This window comes from Equus asinus, chromosome 2 (genome assembly GCF_041296235.1).
Source record: "Equus asinus isolate D_3611 breed Donkey chromosome 2, EquAss-T2T_v2, whole genome shotgun sequence".
NCBI classification, from domain to species: domain Eukaryota; kingdom Metazoa; phylum Chordata; class Mammalia; order Perissodactyla; family Equidae; genus Equus; species Equus asinus.
The window spans coordinates 106,992,849-107,009,315 of NC_091791.1; the positions used below are offsets into that span (position 1 = coordinate 106,992,849).

The 16,467-nt window shown below is 42.6% G+C and overlaps 1 protein-coding gene across 9 annotated transcripts in view; it reads left to right on the forward strand.

Moving 5' to 3' along the window:
• The window catches only part of MCTP2 (multiple C2 and transmembrane domain containing 2), a 223,464-nt gene that overhangs the window by 87,997 nt on the left and 119,000 nt on the right, over positions 1–16,467 (forward strand). For 8 of the 9 annotated variants that reach the window (XR_011497588.1, XM_044762457.2, XM_014842505.3 and 5 more), the window contains 2 exons: positions 8,978–9,142; positions 11,307–11,437. Coding sequence is in view for 8 of the 9 variants with exons in the window: in XM_044762457.2 (XP_044618392.1) it covers positions 8,978–9,142; positions 11,307–11,437 (296 nt within the window). In the remaining variant the exon portion in view is untranslated. The remainder of the gene's footprint in view (positions 1–8,977; positions 9,143–11,306; positions 11,438–16,467) is intronic. The other variant, XM_014842510.3, reaches the window with a different exon arrangement.

Genomic DNA, 16,467 nt, shown 5'->3' on the forward strand with positions numbered 1-16,467 from the left:
AAAGCTTTCGTTTACCTTCTGATGAGGATTTAAAAATAAGCATTGAGAATTTGATCAAATAGGGGCTGAATCGGATACCTACTTCTTTTTGGATACTTATTAGACATAATCTTTGCTGTAAACAGATCGATTTCCAAACCTTCCTTCGCCCTTTCCAACGTATGTAACAGTTATATAGAGAGAAAATTAACAGAGTTACTTCTCATATCAAATAGTCTAATGGGGAAAAAATGCAATGATAAAAAATGGAATTGATGAATCACTGATTGTATTCACAAATTATGTGCACACACCTGCACACACACATGCACACCACACCTGCTTTCATTTGGGTCTGTAAAGGTGCCCTGGCTGATCACAGCCCCCCTTTTGTTATGGATTTCCTTTACTATAGGTGAATTTGCACTGAGATAAGTATATATTCTCACATTACCCATCTTGTGAGCCACTGTTTCCTGCGTTTATATCTCAGAGATCTGAGGTAAGAGACATGTCCTATACTAGTGTGATATTTTTCTGTTTTTTAAGGAAGATTAGCCCTGAGCTAAATACTGCCAATCCTCCTCTTTTTGCTGAGGAAGCCTGGCCCTGAGCTAAGATCCGCACACATCTTCCCCTACTTTATGTGTGGGACGCCTACCACAGGAGGCCTTGCCAAGTGGTGCCATGTCTGCACCCAGGATCCCAACCTGTGAACCCCAGGCCCCCGAGTAGAGTGTGCCTGCTTAACCGCTGCACCACCGAGCTGGCCCCTGATGTTTTTTTCTGTATGAGATTAGTTGACCAGCGGTGCCAATTTTTGGCCCATTTGGCCTCATATTCTTTTATCTCTGTTCCTCTCTCTTATTGCAGGGGCTGACCACTGCAGGATGCATTTTCTAGGTCCCCTGTCAGGAGGCCCCCAGCTGGCTTTACACAATGAGTGGAATTGCCAGGACACTGAAGGGTGGGAGAAGGGAGAAGCTGGGATATTTCTCCCTCTCTTGCTCTTTCACATGGTGTCTCAGACGTGTTGCATTTTGCATCTTCCGTTAGTCCGACCTGCTGTGGCTTCAGCTTCTATCAGATGATCCTGACCCTGGGATTTACTCTTTTTGTCTCTGTCGCCCAGGAATTGTGGAATTTCACCTGAGGACAAAATCCAGCTCTTTGTCTATTTTTGCAGATAAAGTGTTTTTGGAACACAGCTGCACCCATTCGTGTATAAATTGTCTCTGGCTGACAGTGGCAGAGTAGAGTAGTTGGAACAGAGACTTTATGGCCCACAATCCTAAATACGACCTGGACCTTTATGGGAGAAGTTTGCTGTCCCCTGCTGTGCCCTGCTGCAGCCTGCGAGTCCTTCCTGCTGCCGCTCTCCTGTGTTTGCTCAGTGTCCTCTGGTCTCTCAGCAGTCCCCTCGCCTGTGACACCAGTTGCCTGCATCACAGTCCCTCTGTTTTCAGTACCTGGAATGGTTTTCTTTTCCTGTTGGATTGTGAAGCAAAATATAGAGGCTAGGCCCTTGAGTCTGGCTCTTTTTGATACTTTCTTTCATGTCATTACTTTGTAAGACTCGTGAATCAAATGATGAGGGCTCTGCGTGAAATTAGGCCATGTCCTCCCTTGTCTTCTTTCTCCTTTTCCACTTTCTCTTTATTCCTTTTGCTCTGTCTGTCCCTCTGTTTCTATCTCCCTGACCTCTAGGACGTGTGGCAGGCAGGCAGCCTCTCAGAAGGCAGAATTGGTAGAAATGTTTTCCTTAGGTTGGTCTGGAACCCCAAGAGCTGTCCTGTTGCCTGGACCAGCACTTCCTCTCGCTGCTTGTTTTTCCACTCTGGCTTTTGAAGTCTGCCGACCCCAGACTGGTGGCATAGTAGCTCCCGTGACAGGGTATTGGTTGGGTCTTGTGAACATTGATAGGGTGTGCTCTCTTGCTGTGGGGTGATGTGGCACCTCTTTGAGTTCTGACCCCTCCGCTCTCCTTCTGTCCCTGGGGCGACTGACTCTGGGTTAGCTGCCTGGCCGAGGGAGTGAAATCCGGGAAGTCTTGGCCAAGATGATTACGGTTCTGCTTTTGCCTTTGACTCGGTCCTGCGGGTTGACAGTGTCTAGTTTGCTTCTGAACACTTGGCAGAGGCCTATTCGCTTACGACCTCAGGGCAAGTTAAGCACTTCACCACAGCGTGCTTAGAGGCTTTATCATTTTGCTAAGGGCTCAGACTCCACCGGCTCTCGCGAAGCGTGGTTTTAACATATTTAGCTTCTGGCAGGTGTCTTGCCGCAAGGCTAGTTTACTGTGGGGGAACTCAGACTGAAGGAGGACAGCCAAAGAATTTGCAGAGAAGCTCTTGCTCGCTCGCTCTCTCTCTCTATCCATGATGACCTGCTCTGTGATGAGCACCCGGGTGAGAAACAGGAGGAAGTTTACATGATGGTTTTGTCTAGTCATATAGTTTGGGCCTAGAAGGAGCTGCTCACACTGGCATGGAAGCCTCTCCTCCCACTTTATCGGTCAGTGCCCTCTGTCACTGCCCCTCTTTCTCTATTTGCACTCACATCCCTCACTTCTGTGTAGGCCCAGGAAGTCATACAAGCAAAGCCTTTTGCCAGAAGTGTGGTTCATTTGAGGAACTAAAGGGAGGGTATTGTGCCTCGAGCACTTTCCCAATCAATAGAGTACTTTTTGTTTGTTTTGTTCTTTTCCGTTTTCGCATATTCTTAGCCGAACTCATATGTTCACCCATAGTAGCACTTTTTACCTTTTTATTTTCTTGATTAAACTCAAAGGCTTGGAAAATTGCATACCCAAAACAGCCATATATATCTATATACCTGTATACCTATCTCTCTCTGTCTGTCTTTATATATCTCATTTAATCTATGTAATTTATTTGTCTATATATCTGTGTGTATCTATCTATATATATAATTTAATTTATTTGTCTGTCTATATGTCTGTCTGTGTCTTCCTGCCCATCTGTCTATCTGTCTATCTAGAAGTGGCATTTCATGGGCCCACTGCTGAATAGCTTAACCCCAATGCTTCTGTTGCCTTGTTATGAAGTCCAGGTCACTGTTACCCTGGGCGGAATGACCTCTAGAGGCTGTCCTCATTTCTGGGGGCCTCAGTCATGCTCACGTGAGGCCATGCATCTCTTGGAACTCTCAGACCTGTGTGTGCTCCAGGCCAGAAGGACAAAGCCACTGCCTTCCTAAACTTTTCATCAAATCTCTCCCAGCAGTGACATTAGACTCAGTTCTAGCCAAAAACCTCTCACTGAGCACATACTATATCGGCAGGAAATACTGTCCTGGGAGTTCGACGATGGATCAGACTTGGCCATCAGAACTGATGAGTTAGTAGGAGAGATGAGAGTAGAGAGGCGGGGATATTCAGACTGCAATTGGACCCTTATCCTGGCCTTGCAGGCGGGTGAGGTGTTTGAATGCTGGGGACAGAGAAAGCTTTCAGAGAAGGGAGACTGGAGTGAATCCTACCAAATGAGAAAGAGGAGGAAGAAAATTAGTATAGAATAATGTGGTACACGACGAGTGCTCTAACCTATTTATTACCGGGCTCCAAACAATTTGGTTTTCAAAGTGGAGCCCCTGCACCAGCAGCATGAGCATCACTTGGAAATTGTTAGAAATGGAAGTTCTTGGCCCCCATTTCAGAAGTTGAATCAGAAATTCTGGGGATAGGCCCCAGCAATCTTTTAGCAAGACTTCCAGGTGATTCTGATGCACATTTGTGTTCAAGAACCCCTGGTGTGGACCACGGTATGACATGGGATGTTGGGAGGAGTAGGAGAAAAAACTAGAGAAGGAAGAAGGGCAGGCCTTGTAGGCCAGTGGCCAGCACTGCTAAATCTTAGGTAGAGCTTGGATTAGGGTGAGGCAAACGAGGTGCCCAGAGTGGAAACCATCACAAGCCACTCAGTCGCAGGTGCCAGCCCTGCCCGTGCAGAAGCCTGAGAGTGAGCATGTCCTTGGCTTCCCTGTGTTCTAGTCCCGGACAGGGGTGCCCTTGAAGTCGTGAGGATGACACATGTGAATCAAGAAATACGAGATGAGGAAGGTTATTGCACACGAGCACAACATTGAACTTGGGGCTTCCCAGAGGTCAGGGCATAAAAGAAAATCTTGTCTAATCACATGCCCTTACATTTTTTTGGTCTTTGTTTTTTTAAGTAGTAGTAAATAGTCAATGCATTTGAAGCATTTTCCTGGTCCTAAACCCTGAGAGTCATCAGGCATTTATAGACTTTGTCTATTTTTTAAAAATTTTCTCTCAATCTAATTTTTATCTTTAAGTGCAAAAATGGAACAATGATATTCCCTCATAATTAAAAACAGTTAAATTGAATCTGCAATTTTTGCAGCTATTGTCTTGGTATTCACATCCTTGGGGCTGTGATGTAGTTTTCATCTGCGAATATAAATCTCATCTTTCGTGTCCATGTCCATGTGGGAAATTTAAAAGGCTTTCTTTCTATCCTTATGCGGGGATTTCTGTGTAGTTGGAGGAGGATTTATGCCTCAGGATTCTCTTCAGATGATATAAGGAGCTGCTGAGAGCAGCTTTTCTGGGAGCCTGTTGCATGAATGTATGGATCTTCTCGTGTCACGCTGTAAAAGCTGTTGACAATGAGCAGTAGTTGTACATGCGGAAAAAGCTTGGAAGGAATATTTCAAGGAAACCTTTTATAGACTGAATGTTCTCCCTTAGCTTTTCTCAGCAGTGCCAACCTCGTTGGAGTCTAGCTTTGCTGTTTACTTGGCTTACAAAGTTCGGGTTTTTTTCATGCATTTGTTTCCATTGCCTTCTCTCTCACAATGACTTAGGACAAATAATTAATGAGGGTCAAAATAAGATGCATTGGCAACACTGGACCACAGATTTTTATACTTCCATAAATGAGATGTTATGAAAAGTACCCGAACACCTAGGAGGCATGCCCTACTAGAAAAATCTTGTGGAAAACTTTTTTCACTGCCCCTTTTAAAAACTTTCATCCTTTTTTATTTTTTGGTATTTTGTTACACCCAAGGGAGTACTTTGAATAATTATCTTATGGCATTGGTCAGCATAGCCAGTTCTGGACTGTGGCACAGCCAAATAGAACATTGCTTTTGACGACCACAGGCTGCAGCCCCAGCTCCTGGACTCCGTGCCCTCTTTTCAGGATCTTTCTTTACTCCTGACCTCTCTGCCAGTCTTCCTGACTCGGACAGATAGGCAGCACCGAGCTGACATGTCCGGCATCTCTGGGTTTTCCTTTGCAGCCACGCCAAGGAAACAGGACACTGGAGTCTACAGCACCATCTTCCCAGCATGCCTCTTGGCCAAGATCCTCAAATAATGCGTGTTGCCAAGCTGTAATCCATTATATGTGTCCCCGGAATGACAGTCTCTTTACTGTTTTGAGAGTCTGTTACTAGATCCAAAACTCCTGCGAATTCTCCACCTGTTGGAAGTGAGCAGAAGCTCCCCAGCTTATACTTTCAATCTCTCTCCTTTCTTCCCTTCCTTCCTTGCCTGTGGGATTTTCAAGACCCAGAAGTAAATTAATGTTTTTGAAGCTGTTTCATTTTCACAAAAGTCAGTATGTTTCTCAGTTAAATATCACACCTTGTTTCCACTGGTAATAACTCACTTGTGTGTTTCAGATGGAAGTCACTCCTTTTGTTTAGAAGAATGGGTGTGGATTTGGTGGGGTGGGGGCTAAGGAAGAGAGACTCTATGAATGAATCAACATAGAAATAGCGAAAGGTTCTGACCCTTTGGGAGGAAAGAGAAAAATAACAAAACCCTGATGTACCATATTTTATCCGTTATGTCTGCTGAGAAATTAGGGTCAGGACCCAGAAACTTTGCTCTATCTCCCAATGTTTGTTTCAGCTCAGGTGGGGTGGGCTGCTCCTTTGATGGGTCATTTCCTTCTCTCCTTTCACATTCCAAGCTGCATTAAGATGACAAATTTCACTTATAGGCTCAGGCACAGACGGGGAAAACCCGAGCTATTGAGCTAACAGAGTGAGTGGAGAGGAGTCGATTTATTGTGGGGAGAAAGGGAGTGTTGGAAGAGCACAAAAGATTTGGAGAGCCCAGCCCTGCACCAGTGCACACACAGGATGGCCCAGATGCTGCTCCAAACTCCAGACTCCACTCTTAAGCCTCATCACAAGTCTCAAGGCTGGAAGAGAAACGTTAAAGCAATTAAGAAACTTCTTTAAAGCTCATACACACGCCCCAGAATCTGTTGCTCACATAGAACTTTATTTGGATGTAATCTTATAGTGGATTTTGCAGAAATATTTGGGATGAAATAAGTAGAATAAAGGTCTTCTGTTCTTTTCTATCTGTGAACTCTGCAATAAATACTTCTCTTTTCCTAGCCTGCCTTTAGGAAGGGGGGAAAAAAATCTTGGACGGCAAAGAGCAAGTCCATCACATCAAACATGACTGCGTTAAATACTAAAATGTTCAAAGTCCGACTGAGATAGATAAAGGCTTTGATGGAAAGTGGATATTTCCCAGGGACATTACAAGCAATAATCCAGATGTTATGGTGTAATGCAACGAGTGTCCGTGGATAGATCAGGAGCTCCAGCCAAGCCTCGCCTGATGTAGGCCTTTGCCTTGCCCTCCCATGCTGTTCCGCCATATGGAACCTATCTCTAGGCCCCCTTAATAACCAGCTTTGGATTCCATTTTCACAGAGCTCATAGAGCTAAGTGGGGCTGTTTTATGGACAAGTTAGATAGAAGCCTTTCCAAGATAAACATCCAATTTGAAATTAGGACATACCAAGCCACAAAATTATTTTAGAGCATATTTCATAGAAGCACTGCCATTTTTCTTAGGCAATTGCCAGACTGTAGGATGCCCTTTGATCCCTTGTGGACATTACTCCCTTCTTTATAAAAAGGATTTTGAAATAGTTGCAGTGTTTAGGGAGGAATATATCTGTCGGGACTTTGAAGCATGGCCATGGGACGGGTCATGCTTTAGCGTGTTGGTTGGCAAGTCAAACTTTAAGGAGGAAAAAAATAAAAAAGGAAATTGCAGCAGGATGTATGAATCAAAATCTCATTTTCTTTTTAAAGATAGAAGTTTTCAGCCCCTGTCCTTAATAAGCTATAAAATATAGTAAGTGTGTCTATATCTTTATGCACGCATATAGATATATAAACATATAAACATATATATTTATATGTGTCTGTTTATAATTGTGATGGTGTATGTGGTTTTTAACAAATATAAAATTGCTGAACTTTATTTCATAAACCTTCATTATTGAATATATTATATCAACAACCCAACTGCAAACAGAAGGTACGAAAGAATTGTTCATGTTCTCCAGAGGAGGGATTTTTTTTAAATTAATTCTTTTCCCATCTGCTTTCCACGTTCTGTCTTAGCACCTCCAAAATCCCTGTGTGAGTGTGTGCACACACACGTGCTCATTTCAAGAGCAAAGTAACACAAATATGAAATTTGAGAGTGTAGATTTCCTTAAATGTATTTTGCTTTAGGTTGTCATAAAATGATCAACCAAACGCTTGGTGTGGCATTGTTGCGTCATTTATTAAGAGTGGTGGAGCGATGTGTGTTGGTGAGGTAAGCTGGTATATGATTAATATGGTACTGACATACCATTTGTTGTGATAAATTGTGACTAACTGGTGTCCGAGCAAATTGGTGTCTAAATGATCTCGAAGATATATTGAGCAGATGACAGGAATGAATATATAGTGTTAGAAATTCATTGCTTTACCATGATACTCAACGCCATTTAAATTCTTCAGTGCATTTATTTCTCCTTCAAATATAGCAGTCTATGCTTGTGCCATTTCACTTATTGAACGGAGAACATAAATGAACTCCACCAAGTAAATGCAACACGTGGGTCATATGGGGATCTTCGCTCAAATAAACTAACCATAAAAAATCGTTGTTGAAACCTTCAGAGAAATGTGAATATGTGCTGGGTATTGAACGATATTAAAGGAATTATGGTTACTTTTGTTGAGTGGTGAGCATGGCATGGTGCTTATGTAAAAACGAATATGGATTTTGCTTTCAAATATTTCAGCCAGAAAAAATTAGTGAAGGAATAGATGAAATAAAATTGGCAAAATGTCGAATCTGGCGAATAAGTACATAGAAATTTATTATACAATTCTCTCTACCTCTGTGTACGTTTGAAAATTTACATAATTAAAATTAAAATAAATAAGCTGTGTTTGTTCTCTTTATAATTTAATAATAGGGGATGTTTGCCTTTTTCTATATTCTGTTTAAGATGTGTGTGAGTGTGCGTGAGTAATATAATTTAGAAATGGAAAAAAAACTAAGTTCACAGTTACTGAACCCCTGCTAGGTTTCAGGCACTGTGCTGAGTCCTTCATGCATCCTTCCATTCTCCCCAGATCTGCAAAGCTCTTTTGACTGGCTAGCTGATCACGGGCTCTATCTGGAGTGTGAATCTCACAGTGGTGCCAGCCTTTTCAGTAGGAGCCCAAGGAATAAAGGGAAGTGGGGGCAGATTCGAGGGTGAAGGATAATTCAAACCCAAATTCAAAACCATGATTTCGAAATGCCCAGAGGTATTTTATTTCCCTGCAAAGCAATGCCTTGTTCTTATATCTCTATTTCCCAGAATGCCTTTCTTCCCTTCCTACTATTAAAATAGCCAAAGGCCCAGTTGAAGGATTTCCACCAAAGAGCGTGTCTGGGTGGGAGTACAGGCCAGTGCCAAATGCAAGTGTTGCTCCTATTCATCCTCCGCTATATTGTTACAAGTCCAATGCTTCGGAAGGAAATCGCATAACTGTGGTTTCAGGTTTGCAAAACCAATGAAGAATCATAACTTGCACCAGGCGGAGAGGGCTATTTGTAATCCAATATTGAAAGCTGGAATTCTAGCATCACTAAATTCACACTCAAGAGTTATCAGCGTTGATATGTCATCTTTATTTTTTGCTTTAGTCCTCTCTGATACGCAACCTACGGCTCTCAGAGTCCTTGAAAAAGAACCAACTCTGGAACGGGATTATAAGTATAACTTTGCTGGAAGGGAGGAATGTGTCAGGAGGAAGCATGACAGAGATGTTTGTCCAGTTAAAACTGGGAGATCAGAGGTACAAAAGTAAGGTAAGTTCTGGCCATTCCTTAAGGAGAACAATATCTTTAAGAATAAAAAAACTTGAAAAAATGTTTTCTCACTCTAAATTTCACAAAAATAGAACAAATTTATGTTTAATCCTCCTGGTTACGTTAGGAGCATACCAGAAAACAAAATAATCGTATAGATGTAGTCAATTAATACGGGCATTTGATTGCTTAGTGTAATTTATTTTAATATAGTAACTGAAACTAGGGAAAACTTATTAAATAATGGATTTGAATGCATAATTTATTTTTGTTTTGAAAATAAGCAAATGATTTTCGTAGAACTCGGGAAAAGGCTAACTAAGTGTTTTCAGAATCCTACAAAAACAAAATAGCATATTATATTTGGATTAAAACATTTGACATAACTAAAAATATTTTCGAAATTATATATGCTTTGCTTTCTCTTACTTGTTAGTATTCACAGCAAAAAGACATCTAGTGCTGCTGCTTTTTGTTGTGATTTTTAAAAAATTAACTATGTAAAGTTTTAAAAGTAATCTGTTTTGAACAAAAGTAATGGCATTTTTAGCTGTCTTTAAAAATCAGTCATCTTATTCGGCTGATCCAAATGCCATTTCATTTTTAATCTTAGAAATTTGGTGTGGTTTTTGTTTCAGAAACCGTAGTCTCCAAACCGTGGTGATTAATTCGTTTTGCATAGCTGTCAGACAGGACTATTCCTGTGTCTTAGAGAGCGAGGGCCAGGCTTCTTGAAAGTTAAGTCACTTGCCAAAAAGTCACATAGCAAAAAAAAAACAGGGGGAGATTTTGAAAATAGACCCGAGGAGGTTTCCAGCTCCTCTTTCCAGGATAGAGGACATAACAGATGGGGACAAGTTGGAAAATGATTTAGGGAGACAAGAGGTTGTCTCTGAGGCACCATTTTCAGTGCAGAATCGAATATTAAATGTCATTTACTCCAGCACAAGGAGTCGAGAATTGAAGCTCACATGAAGAATTGTTTATAAGAAATGTGACAAGTTGAGGGCAAGTTACGGCAGAAATACGCAGATAATTATTTTAAACAGGTAGTTCAGGCTGTACCTCACAGTGAGTGTATCCAGGCCCACCACATCTCTCCGCTAAGATTCCCGTAGCCAGCCAGTGTCAGCTAAGGATTTATAGAAAAATTATTCATCGCTAAGCGCACTTAGCCTTTTGGACTCAGGTGAAGTGTAGCGTTAGTCCAATATCTGCTACATTCCCCCTTGGGGAATATTGCATTTAATTTGTGGTCTAATAGGGTTTTTTTTGTTTTCCCTTTGTGGTTTCTAAATTCTGTGATGTTTTAGAGTAAGCCCAATGTGAACAACAGCTTAAGTGATATTACGTGATGGGGGCCACAGCTGAGGTCTGAGTGGCCCCTTTTCCCGTGCAGGAGTCATTGGCGCCAGGATTTCATAGTTGAGTCTGCGCCCTTGGAGCCTGATGCTCAGTCTCCAGCCTTTTTGCTCCCTTTTTATTCACAAATTGAATCTCTATGTACGTGAAACAAAAATGAAAACCCTGCCAATGAATCAAACACATAAGCCGTTTGAAATCACTTTTGGAGAACACGTAAACACTTGTGGAGTTTTCAAACCATGCCGGTTAATTTTTAGGTTTGGCAGCAGTGGGATTTCTTAGTCTTTCTCTCACACTAGGGGTAGATTCAGTAAACCCAGGTTTAAAAATAGGCAGCGATGCACAAATTACGGGTTTCTCACCTAATGTATCTGACAGATGTTAATTAAGACCCCAAAGTGTTAAGTTATATAGTTAAGCCGGCACTGAATGGATGTGCCAATAAAAATGTTACTTGCATTTAATTAACCAATAGTAATATCTTCTGTAAGAAAGAACAACTGTAAAATGTCTGTTGAGATATGTGATGTATATATAATTTGTGGTTTCTAGTGGGGTAATGGTATTCTTTCTAACTTGGTGGGCAAATGATTGAATCTGGCCGTCAGCTAAAAGACTAGTGATGTTTTGCCAATTCCCGAAACCCCGAAGTCTCTTTCATTCCCAAAAGGAAAGTTTAACTTTATAAAGGGGAGGTACATCACGATCTCCTGCAGTATAGAAATGAAATGAATGTGTAGCTGCTGTAGCGATGAATGGCATTTTAAGAAAATAAATGTTATAACTGCATGTTTTCTAGACACTGTGTAAGAATGCAAATCCGCAGTGGCGGGAACAGTTTGACTTTCACTACTTCTCTGACAGGATGGGCATTTTGGACATCGAAGTGTGGGGAAAGGACAGCAAAAAGCACGAGGAGCGTCTCGGCACGTGAGTCCGCTCTGCTCTCTAAACGCGGGGAGACTGTGCGGGCCTTATCTCTGCAGCAGGCGGGGCTGAGAGACTGTCTTTATCTACTTGGGCTTAGAGTAAAACCTCATGGCCCCACCCCAAGGAGCCATAGGGAAGCTGGACCCTAATCTGGGGAAAGTTGAGTTGCTTTTGTTTTTCCAGTGGGAAATATTATTTAGTATTGGTCAAAACAGCGGACAATAGTATGTGTCAGGAATTCTCTAAGAAAGATAAAGGACCATCTCAGACTCTTTGGGAAATGTTATACAAATTTCCAATATACCCTGTAATTTTGGTGTTGGTAATCAGGGAAATACCATCTAATTTAGTAAGAATATAAAGCTAGGTGGCCCAAAGTGGTGGAAATTTTTCAGTGTCGTTGATGAACTTTGTGGCAAACTGTAATGACATCTTTTAAGGCTAGATCTGTTGTCTTTCATTGCTTTCCTTCAGATCTTCCCAGCTTAATTGAGGGACTCATCCACGCATGAGGAACAGTACATGAGTATTGGAGCTTCAATATAGTGTTGTCATAAGAATACAGTTACGTGGGATTATCCGATTATCCTGGCCCATCGTAAGCAGGCAGGCAATGCTGGTGGAAGCGTACATCATCTCTGATTTTTTGAATAGCCCGGCAAGTTAGCAGCATTAACCTAACTTTGTAAATGAGGACGTGGAGTGCAAGAGGTTTACAAATGACTTTGCCATGGACTTCAGAGCAGCGAGTGCTGGGTCAGATTCTGTGTTTTCAAAGACCAAGTTTTTTCTGCCTTTTGCTCATCCCATATACATACAATTTATACACAAACCTTAAATTTAGAACATAAGCATTTAAAAGGCCCTCCACAGCTGTTTGTCGTCTTTTTCAAAGCAAGTTCTCTGGAACCCTGGGTTCAGGGAGGTGCCTTGGAGAATGGGGGGGTCTCCTAAAACCTCTCCTCTGGGGCAGAGCATCTCAACTTTCACCTGTGCTCTCTATTGGGGTTCTGCTGGAAACTAAAGATTGAAAACCACTCATCTAGTTTAACCCCTTTGTTTTACAGACAGGGAAATGAAGAGACCCAGGCAGGTGAAATATTTTTCCATCAGCAAGGAATTTAGAGACAGAAATGGGATGACACACAGCTAACCCAATACCTCATGCAGTGCTTTTTCTATGTAAACTACTTAGCACAGTGTCTGGCGCACAGTTTTAGCTCCTCCTGCTGTCATCGCCCATCCAACCTCAGTGGCTTGTTCTAAGATAGGTGGGTGGGGAGTTTGGTACCCATAGAACATTCCTGCAGTGTTTCTCAACACTGGCACCCTGTTGCATGGGACTGTCTGCCATGTTGCAGGATGTTTAGCAAACCTGGCTCTCACCCACCTGGTGCCAGTAACTTCCCCCAATGTTTCTGTGGAAAATAAACACACAGCACATCCACATTTCATCACGCACATCCAGACACCCCCTAGGAGACCAGCAGTGCCACCAGTTAAGACCTCAACACTTTATCCTCCGTGTGTCATAGCTCTGGTGGTGTTTCTTTGCACGGACCCCTCATCCCCAACTCTCTGGTTGTCTAGCAAGTAGCAATCATTCCTTCATTGTCAATCTCCCAGGCTAGGTTTGTGCTTTTGGAGAGCAGACTAGGTCGTGCCACACTCTCCAGCTCAAGCAGGAGGCCTTCCTGTGGTCAGCCATTTCACGGGCATTGCCTGTCAGCTACTAGTCTGGTCTTGTCTCTCTCTCCTCCGTCTGTCTATACGGGGTAACTGAAACACTTCAGACACTTCTCAGTGCCTCTGACACTTGTCACTGCTGTGACATACCAGTGCCCTGCCCACACCCATGGTGGGAAGATCAGACACTTTGTGCTCGCCGGTGGAACAAGGATGAGTTACGTAAATGCGCAAATGCAGAGGACTTTGTGTCCCAGAGCGTCATCTGAATGGTGGGAACTTGGGCCTCCAGTGATGAATGGCCAACGTGTTCTTTTAGTAGGTGCAAAGGATAATGCCCTTTCATTCCACATGTCATCGTGCTGTCATGTAGCCTTCACATAATAGGAAATGCTTTTCCAAATGAGTGTTAAGTTTTTTCACAGACACAACAAATAATTCAAGATATCCCTTTTATTCCCTGTTCTGTCATTTTGGTATTCATTTATTATTTTAGCTATTTCCTGTTTGTAACTTAGACATATACCTGCCCCAGTGGCTATTCTGCCTGTCCTCTTCATGGATTGAAAGGATTTTTTTTTTTGGTATCCTTTTCCTTTTCCTCTCCTGAGGTACAAAAGATAACAACAGTATCTTGTGGGAGCTGGTTACACAGCATTACCCTGCAGCGAACTTCCAGGTCGGGGGAGACCTACCCTGCAATATGTACCGCTTCTTAGGGTTAGAGGAGAGCTTGTGTTGGCGTATGTATGTCCCAGCCCTGTTACTTACTGTTGCTTCTCATTTTCAATTTGTCACTTCTTTCTTTCTCATTTCACTTTCTTTGTTGTAATTCTAAGGCTCAGTTATTTATCTCCCAGCTGTAGAGAATACCTTTCCGCATAAGGAGGCTCTTGCCATTGTGAATGAGTCATAACTGTTGCCCAAGGCCTGTCTAGTATCTTGTTTTTGCATGACACCTTGATGCTAGTCATCTAAAGCTCTACATGGCTTCTGTGAGGAAATTCTCCTCAGTGAAGCTTCCCCATGAGGGAACACCAGCCTTTGAGTTGCACAGTCTGGGCTCACTGGTAACCACACCATTTGCTGGCTGTGTGACCTTGGGCTGTCAATTTGCTTGTGAAACCTGCCTCTCTGTCTGTGTAATGGGGTCCCCGGTCAACTCGCAGGGTCATCGTGACTATCAGCCACAACGTCTATTTGATAGTTAGGTCTTTTGACCTAAATCTATAGATCCCCACATTTACAACTAAAATGATGCTGTTTAAGTAAATGAAATATGATTAGTCAAATTCAGCATATTTTTGTTTTTTCAAAACAGTATAGACGTTTTTTGTAGAAGCGAGCAGTGCCTATCTTCGAGGATATGGTGGAAGGATGTTCATTGACTGAAGGATGGAGCAGTGGAGATTAGCATGAATGATGCTGGGGTTCGTAGCTGTAGACGAAAAGCTGGAGTAGTGGCTGGTTATGTTAAGAGAGATCACACGACACTGGTGGGTTGATAACTTGGCGATCGTTCAAACAAGGCCCTGCCTGGCAGCCAGCCTCCTCCAGGCTCCCCTGAGTTAGGTGGAGCTTTCTGAAATCCCCTGTGTAGTGGTCCATCTGCGAGCTTCCACGGAGCCACAGGGAGCTCCTGAGGAGGTCGGGCTGGTGAGATGAAGTGCTGGAGCAAATCCAACACCCGCTGAAACCACGGTGCCTGTTAACTTCAGTGTTTAATCATGGGCAGGAAAAAAAAAAGACAATCTCTAATCTTTGAGTCCATCAATGGTCCAGAGATAGGGAACTTTTAGAGGGAGTAAGAAATAAAGCTAAGTTTAACCTGCTCCAGGTTTTAAACAAAATGGCAAGAGTATAGATATAGATTACCCCATTGTAATCCTGTACCATTTCAAAAATAAATTTTCTTTTTCTTAAAATATATTTTACATTTCAAAGTGATTCTCGAGATTAACTTACAGAATGTTCTAGACTTAATTTGGAAAAGTTAAGCATGAGAATGCACAAGCCCGTTTTAACTGGGCCACCTCAGAGTCAGTCCTTCATCCCACGTGGTGCCTTGGAAAGTGGCTCTGGCATTTGACCAGTTTATTCGAGACTCTGATGCAGTGGAGAATCAGGGCTGGGAAATTTCTCTGGACAAATTGCACCCCAGGTCGTTGATCTGCTTTTACAGCCAGGCTTGACACAGTCACCGTTTTCTTCCTGTTCACACCCTTCCTTAGCCTCTGAGATTTACAGCTTTTAAAACTAGAGCACTCTTTTCTGCCCCTTGCATTTAAGTTAAAAGCTGACCAGTCTGTAATATAAAACATAGAATTATGGTAATGAATAAGAGGTTAAAAGCTATCATGGCAAGTGGAACTTGAGCAGGTTTGGCTGACTGATTTGGTAAAATTATGTGTTGAATTAAAACATTAAAATGCTGTGGGATTAATGGAGAAAGACAAGAACAGGAGGTCAGAAACAATGCTAAGTCAGCACATTAACTGCCTGTGGGCCAGAGAGGAGAGCTCTAATATATGCCTGTTGCCGAGGGGAAAAAAATAATTCAGTCCTTGTTTTCCTTAGGTAAATAGAACCGAGGACTTTTCAATCTGGGAGGCACCTAGTAAATATGTTTATTTCCATTCCTTTCTTATATGAGAGAGGGAATAGAGACTGCCAAAGATTTAGTTAGTTAACAAAAAACACTGACTTTATAATTTGGATTTTTTGCCTTTGAGTTTCATCATGCCACTGGCGTACATTTGTTTGTTCATTTTGTTCAGCAAATACAAGAGCACGTTGTGTATCAGACAGCCTGCAAAGTATTGAGGATTCCGTGGAGAATGATACAGACGGGGATCCTGTCCTCGGGCACTAATAAGTCTCGGGCTACTGAAGTAGGCAGGCAGTGGCTTAGGGATGGAAGGGGCTGCGTCTTGGAAGAACAGAGGTGTAGGCTCAGAACTGTAAGAGGGGTGGTGGTTAGCCACCCTGACAAGGAGATTGCAGGAAGAACTTTCCAGGGAGATGGCACAACGTGGGCAAAGGCCTGGAGGAGGGAGAACACATCCTCTCTGAGAAACTTGAAAGGAGTGAAAAGGGCAGGTGGTGACAGGAGACGGGAGAGGAGAGCAGGAGTGAGGTCACAAAGCCATGGGTTCCTTCTCCTGCAAATGGACCATGGCAGCTCCTCCCCAGGCACAAGGGCATGGGTGACTCTGCTATTTGGTTTCCATGATATCAAGCCTATTATCACAGTGCAGCTCTTATTGATTGAATATCCTAAGATCCAACTTGGGAGTGAGAATTTCCTGGTCACTTAATGGCCAGTGGGGGGCGCCTTCTGAATG